Here is a 7,463-nt window from a genome sequence, read left to right on the forward strand (position 1 = left end):
CTTGAGGAAAGAATTAATTATAATAAGCCATCACTCTTGCCCACTAATAAAACACTTTTCACAAACTTCAGGCTAGGTATATATTTTCCTATTAAAGATTGAAATGACAGGTCATTTCTTCCCTGGCGAAGGCCAAAGGACAGATCTTGATGTACTGCTTTTAAGAGATACTCATATGATTTTAAAGAAATTTCATATTATAATCAGAAGCTAAATTCCTTAGAGTGAAATCATCTCTTCTTTATTCTAAGATACCCATGCGTGTTTGCATCTGGACGACACACACACGTACTTACAAATGTCCTTAGAAATACACACACTAACCCTTACTTCGGAAATAGGGACTGCATTGACAGCATGATAGACTCCATACCCAAAAACACAGATGGGAAAGAGTCAGCCTTTTGGGGATAGTGGGCTCTGTCTTTTAAATTTTGTAATAACTTGAGCAGATTACTTCTCCACTTTAAAATGTGGTTTCCACATCTTTTTTTTTTTATAATTTTTTTTTTAAATTTATGATAGTCACAGAGAGAGAGAGAGAGAGAGAGAGAGAGAGACAGAGACACAGGCAGAGGGAGAAGCAGGCTCCATGCACCGGGAGCCCGATGTGGGACTCCATCCCGGGTTTCCAGGATCGCGCCCTGGGCCAAAGGCAGGTGCCAAACCGCTGCGCCACCCAGGGATCCCCGGTTTCCACATCTATATGTTGGACCCTGGCTCACGGGTGCCAACGTGGCCCGGTGGACGCCCCAGAGACCCAGACCCCAGACAGGCAGATGCAATTAGCAAGAGGGTTTATTGAACGTTTGCGCAAACGGGCTCCCCGCCTCCGAGGAGGAAAAGAGCCCCGATTAGCAATTACAGGGATCTTTTAAAAGGCAAAAGGAAAGAAACTGCCTAAAGACAAAAGAACCGCGGGAGTCGCATGAGCATCCAGGTTGATTTCGGGGAGGGTCAACATGAACCTATTCAGGGACATTCCAATCAGGGTGTGGGGGGGGGGGAAACGGTTTTCTTATTGTAAACAGAATGCTTTTAGTTGCTAAAATTTCAGGAAGAAGACTGGATGGGCTGCCTCTGGATTAGGGCTGGCCCTACTTACAAGGGGGGAGGTTTCTTCATTCCCTCCTCTTGTTTGGGCTGATTTTAACCTTAAAATCTTAGGGAACATTTATTTTTTCAGTTTGGAGGGCCCGACATTGCTGAGTTAATACCAGAGCTTGGGTAACAGACAATCTTTCTCGGATGAACTGGAGCAGCCGGTTGAGGACGCAGGGGCCGAAAGTTAGCAGCAGGAGCAGGATAACTAGAGGCCCAGAATGGTAGAGATTAGGGTGGTCAACCAGGGAGACTGGTTAAACCAGCTTTCAAACCAGCCCTGCTGGGCCTCCCGGTCCCTTTGTCTTTTATTTAACCTTTCCCTGAGTTTGGCCATGGAGTCTCTGATGACTCCAGAATGGTCTGCATAGAAACAGCCTTCCTCTCCCAGGGCCGCACACAGTCCTCCCTCTTTCAGGACTAGTCAATCCAAGCCTCTCCTGTTGTGAAGTGCTACTTCTGAAAGTGAGGGGAGGGACTGCTCTAGCTTAGAAACGGACTGCTCTAGTGTCCGTAGATCCTCATCTACAGCTGTTTGGAGTTCTATATAACGTCGTGAGCCCTGGATCGGAGCAGCTGCGCCAGTACCCACCCCAGCAGCGACCCCTAGTCCCAACATAACGGCTAAGGTTAGGGAGACAGGTTCGCGCCGAAAACGGGTGGGATGTTTATCATACTGATTTTCTAGAGTTTCAGCAGGGTGATAGAACACCCTGGGTATGATCTGTACCATGACACAGAAGTCGTTTGAGCTATTTAGAACCTTAGCCGACACACAGGGGGTGAGGCCTTTGTTGCATGCCCACCAAGTTCCCGGCTGGGGCTCCAGGTAAGAATCAGTCCCCAAAATCGGGGTGGTAGTGTTGCAGAGTCTCTGGTAGCCCCGGGGGGGTGTTCCTATGCAGGTTCCCTGTCCTGTAACTTCTGTAAGGGTGAGTTGTGGTTGGAGTCGGGTGTGCATCCCTGAGTGCTAGTGATGTTATTATAGGTCCCTGAAGTAGCAATTCCCTCATAATAAGGGGGGGGGGGGATGCAAGGCAGAGCCAGCAGGATTTAGTTACATCGGGGCTGGTTCGATTAAGGGCCAGGAATGCCCCTATGATAAGATTAAACAGTCATTGTCCCGTCTCGGGTGACGACCCAGGGGTTGGAGTGACCGCGAAGTTAGTGGGTGCGGCGCTCCCTGCGGCTAGGGCCGGGGCAGCTCTTTGTTCCCCGAGGACCGCGTTAGGCCCGATCGCCACGGGGTCTGGGGATTCTATTTTTAGTTTAATTCTGAATATAAAACCATCATCTGTCCTTTATTTGTATAACCTGAGTCCCCACGTATATCCATTGGCCCAGTAAGTAGCCCTTTTTCCGGGCTCCGTGAAGGATATCCGTAGGGGATGACACCACCCTTGGCAGGGCCCATAATTAAGGGTTTTCCATTTGCTAAATGTCGGGTGAGTATAGTTAGCCTTGACAGTGATATAATCCCAGGAGGAGGAGGGCCTCCATTCTGTATTCCCCTCCTCCACAGGTGGGATTTAGCCTGCGATCTCTGTGGTGCCCGGGACAGACATAAAAGGGAAGAGTGCTTAGCATGGCCCTTCTGTCAGGCGTGCCACATCCTCCCCATGGGTCTAATCCCAGTCGCCCTGGAGGGCTTTCTTGGTTAGGGGCTCTAGAGGTGTCGAAGTATCCCTCTAGGTCCCATGGGCTAGGGGCCCCTATGGTTAGCTTGCATAGGTCAGGATATAGGTTAGGCCACCAGGTTCCCACGGGGGCGGTCTTAGTTATAGACCAGACCTCGTCACCCCCAGACGTTAGTACCTGCCAGGTTAACCTTTTGAGGGCATGAGGGTCACCTTTGGCGGAGGTGAAGAGCGCTAGGAGAGGTAGGAATATAACAACTGTCATTGAACAATTTTTGAAAGTCTTATCTTGAGCGGGTTTTGGGTGCGGTGGAGCTTCCATTGGAGTGGCTCGTCCGGTCTGTCCTGGCTGGCGTCAGCGGTGCTCGTTGATGGGGCGCGCTGGACGTGTGAGGCGTGGACCCAAGCAGCAATGCCGTCTACCTTTAAGGCGGTTGGGGTGGTCAGTAGGACAGTATATGGGCCCTTCCAGCGGGGCTCAAGCGTCCTGGACTGATGTCTCCTGACGTAGACGGAGTCCCCGATCTGGAACGGGTGTGGGCCGGTTGTGTCCCCGGGGCGGTAGACAGCCGCAAGGGGTTTCCAGATCTGGTGCTGGATAATCTGGAGCGCCTTTAGCCTGTCCTGTAAACCGGGAGTGTTAGCAAGAGGGTCAAGAGCAGAATCTAGTAAGTCCGTTACTGGTGGGGGACCTCCATAGAGAATCTCGTAAGGAGTTAGCCCATGGCGCGCGGGAGTGTTCCAGACTCGGAACAGAACCATAGGGAGGAGTTGGACCCAGTCTCTAGTGCCAGTCTCCAATGTCAATTTAGTTAGGGTCTCTTTAATTGTTCTATTCATTCTTTCTGACCTGAGCTCTGGGGTCTGTATGCACAATGTAATTTCCAATTTATCCCCAGTAATCTGGCCACCAACTGACTTACCTGGGAGATGAAGGCGGGGCCGTTGTCCGACCCTATTACCTTGGGCAGTCCAAACCGGGGGAAAATTTCTTCCAGGATTTTCTTGACAACCACCTGGGCGGTTTCTCGCTTGGTGGGGAAAGCTTCTGTCCAGCCTGAAAAGGTATCTATAAACACTAGGAGGTACTTGTTACCATATTTACCTGGCTTGATTTCGGTGAAGTCTACTTCCCAATTACTTCTGGGTCTTTCTCCCCTCATCCTGGTTCCCTCAGGCATCTTGAGGTGTTTGGTATTTACCTTAGCACAAGGTACACAAGCGTCGGTTACCTGTTGGATCAGGGAGGGGAGTTTGGGAATGTAATAGGTCTGACCTTCTCTCCGGAGGAGTGCTTTTAATTTTTTGTGTCCGAGGTGAGTCCATCGGTGGAGGTGAGTCACCAGTTCTTTGGCCCTTTTCTGGGGCAGGACCGTCTTCCCTTGGTGTTTCCAGACCTTCATTTGCTCGTCATATTTTGCCCCTATTTGCTGGACGATATCTAGGTCGCTGTCTGAGTACTCGAGAGAGAGTTGCCCCGGTGTCCGGACAGCCTCTGGTACTTGTAGGGAGAGGGCCTGTGGGCCTAGTGCAGCGGCCCGTGCTGTTTCATCGGCCATCCTGTTCCCCTCTGCTACTGGGTCATTGCCTCGCTGATGCCCAGGACAGTGAATTATACTCAGTTTTCTCGGCAGAAAGAGGGAATGGAGAAGATCTTGTATTTCTTCTCTGTTTTTGATGTTTTTACCTGCTGAGGTTAGGAGACCCCTTCTACGGTATATTTCTCCATGAACATGGGCAGTTGCAAAAGCATATCTGCTGTCAGTATAAATGTTGACCTTTTTGTCCTTAGCCTTTCTTAGGGCCTGAGTTAGGGCTATAAGCTCTGCCCTTTGAGCTGAAGTCCCAGGCTCTAAGGCACTGGCCCAAATGACAGCTTTCCCATCTACCACGGCTGCCCCAGCTTTACGCTCACCATTTCGTAGAAAGCTACTCCCATCGGTGTACCAGGTTGCTTCAGCATCTGGCAAAGGCTGGTCCGTCAAGTCCCCTCTGGTGCCATGGACTTCAGCTAGGATCTGGTGACAATCATGCATTACTAGGGAGGGGGACTCGGTTTCTGGAAGCAAGGTGGCCGGGTTTAGAGATGTAGCCGTTCCAAACTGTATCCGCTCAGAATTCAGTAACACGGCCTGATAATGGGTGACCCGGGCGTTTGAGAGCCATCGATCAGGGGGCTGGTGGATGACTGTCTCTACGGCGTGGGGGGCCACCACAGTGAGGGGTTGGCCAAAAGTCAACTTGTCTGAGTCTTTTACCAGGACTGCCACAGCCGCTATTATTCGGAGACATGGGGGCCATCCTGCAGCCACACTGTCTAATTTTTTTGAAAAGTATGCCACGGGCCTTTTACAGGGTCCCAGTTTTTGAGTTAGGACCCCTTTGGCTATTCCATTATGTTCATTGACATATAGCGTAAAAGGCTTGGTTACATCTGGGAGGCTCAGGGCAGGGGCGGTCAATAAGGCCCTTTTTATTTTGTCAAAAGCCAGTTGGTGCTCCTTTCCCCAGTGGTAGGGGGTGTTGGATTTCGTGAGAGGATATAGGGGAGCCGCCATCTCCGCAAACCCGGGTATCCAGAGGCGGCAGAACCCAGCACTGCCGAGGAACTCTCGTAGTCCTTTGGCATTAGTGGGTGCTGGGATCAGGGCTACAGCCTTTTTGTGGCTCTCCGTCAGCCACCTCTGGCCTCCTTCCAGGAGATATCCCAGATAGGTCACTTGTCTCTGGCCTATTTGGGCCTTTTTGGCAGAGGCCCTATACCCCAGTTCTCCCAGTCTCTCAAGCAGGGCCCCCGTACCTTTTACACAATCCTGTTCTGTCCTAGCCATCAGGAGCAAATCATCCACGTACTGCAGAAGGACGAGGTCCGGATGGCCAACTCGGAAATCTGCCAAATCCCAATGCAAGGCCTCATCGAACAAAGTGGGGATGTTTTTGAATCCCTGCGGCAGCCTTGTCCAAGTGAGTTGTCCTGAGAATCCCGTCTCAGGATCTTTCCATTCAAAAGCAAAAATAGGCTGGCTTTGAGAGCTTAACCTTAGGTGAAAGAATGCATCTTTTAGATCTAACACCGTATACCAGACATGGCTTGGGGGTAAGGTGCTGAGCAAGTTGTAGGGATTCGGCACCGTGGGATGTATGTCCTCTGTCCTCCAGTTAACTTCTCGTAAATCTTGTACCGGCCGGTAATCTCCTGTGCCGGGTTTTTTTACGGGTAATAGAGGAGTATTCCAGGGCGACTGGCAAGGTATTAAAATGCCCAATTGTAATAGTCTCTGTATATGGGGCCGAATGCCTTCTTTGGCCTCTTAGCTCATTGAATATTGCAGGATCGATATGGGGGTGGCCGAGGGTTTTAAGTTTATAATTATGGGCGGCTGGTTTACAGCTAGTCCCATTCCGGCCGTTTCCACCCAGGCCTGAGGGTAGTTAGTGAGCCATTCAGAATCCAGGGGCTGCACGGACGGTGGAGAGTCCTCGTGCAGCCGGTGTTCATCCTCTAGGCGCAAGGTCAGTACCTGGAGGGGCTGCCCTTCTGCGCCAGTAATAGTGGCCCCTTTTTGCTGAAAATGTATCTGGGCCCCTACTTTTGAAAGAAGGTCTCTGCCTAGGAGAGGGTAAGGGCAGTCTGGGACCAGTAAGAAGGAATGCGTTACTTGCCCAGTGCTCAGGTGGACCTTCTGTTCGGTTGTCCATCGATATAACTTGCCTCCAGTTGCCCCCTGAACCCAAGACGTTTTAGAGCTCAAGGGTCCTTTTGCCTCAGTTAAAACTGAATGTTGAGCTCCCGTATCGACCAGGAAGGTCACCGGCTGTCCCCCCACTTTAAGGGTTATCCGAGGCTCCGGGGGGGGTTCCTGGCCCTGACACCCCTAATCTTCATCTTCTAGGGACAAAACAGGAATGGGCTTCTTTTTAGGTCCCTGCGTTTGGCCCTTCCTTGGGCAATCTTTAACCCAATGTCCTTTTTTCTTGCAGTAGGCACACTGGTCTCGTTCAACCCGTGGTCCTCTTTTGTCGCCCAGGTCCCTACTCTGTCCTGACTTACTCTGCCCTGAGCCCTGTACTACGGTGGCCAGTATCCTAGTCAGCTCTTTATTACGTCTTTTATCTCTCTTATCCTCCCGTTCCTCTTGCTCTTTACGGATCCTTTCCTCCCTTTCCTCTAGAGTTTCTCGCTTGTTAAAAACCTTCTCTGCCTCTTTCACTAAGTCCTGTAAGGTGTACCCCTGAAGTCCCTCCAACCGTTGTAACTTATTACGAATATCCGAGGCCGACTGTCCAATGAAGGACATAATTACATCTGGTTGGCGGTCTTCAGCCAAGGGGTCAAAGGGAGTATACATGCGGTAGCCTTCTATTAACCTCTCCAGAAAACCTGCCGGCGTCTCCTCTTTTCCCTGCACTATAGCACGTACCTTTGCCAAATTGGTGGGGCGACGCCCTGCCCCTTTGAGACCCGCTAGGAGTACCTGGCGATAGAGACGGAGCCGCTCCCTACCAGCAACAGTGTCGTAGTCCCAGGTCGGGCGAACCAAGGGGAAAACATCCTCAATCTCATTAGGCAGCTGGGTGGGCCTCCCATCCGCCCCCGGGACGTTTTTCCGAGCTTCGAGTAGCCGCGCTGTCTCTCCTCCGTGGTGAGGAGAGTCTGCAGGAGCTGTTGGCGGTCATCCCAGGTCGGCTGCAAGATAATGTCAATATTAAAAGCTCCGTTCCTGG

The 7,463-nt window shown here is 51.2% G+C and overlaps 1 protein-coding gene across 1 annotated transcript; it reads right to left on the minus strand.

The window, feature by feature from the left end:
* Window positions 1-2,610: 2,610 nt before the first annotated feature.
* LOC129493727 (uncharacterized) lies at window positions 2,611-4,853 on the minus strand. The gene is made up of 4 exons (XM_055300172.1): window positions 4,654-4,853; window positions 4,015-4,233; window positions 3,662-3,795; window positions 2,611-3,362 (listed from the first exon to the last, which is right to left on the minus strand). The coding sequence occupies exons 1-4, from the start codon at window positions 4,772-4,774 to the stop codon at window positions 3,000-3,002; spliced, it is 837 nt and encodes a 278-aa protein (XP_055156147.1). The 5' UTR covers window positions 4,775-4,853; the 3' UTR covers window positions 2,611-2,999.
* Between the last annotated feature and the right edge of the window lie 2,610 nt (window positions 4,854-7,463).

This window comes from Nyctereutes procyonoides, unplaced genomic scaffold (assembly GCF_905146905.1).
Source record: "Nyctereutes procyonoides isolate TBG_1078 unplaced genomic scaffold, NYPRO_anot_genome, whole genome shotgun sequence".
Classification (NCBI taxonomy): domain Eukaryota; kingdom Metazoa; phylum Chordata; class Mammalia; order Carnivora; family Canidae; genus Nyctereutes; species Nyctereutes procyonoides.

Bases quoted from the DNA above. Each gene is read 5' to 3' on its own strand.
- LOC129493727 (XM_055300172.1), bottom strand. From the start codon at position 4,774: ATGCATGATTGTCACCAGATCCTAGCTGAAGTCCATGGCACCAGAGGG. The intron at 4,234-4,653 runs GTGAGCGTAAAG...TACAAGTACCAG, and splicing joins GAGTAGCTTTCTACGAAATG to AGGCTGTCCGGACACCGGGG. The intron at 3,363-3,661 runs GTAAGTCAGTTG...CCCGGTTTACAG, and splicing joins GCCCCGCCTTCATCTCCCAG to GACAGGCTAAAGGCGCTCCA.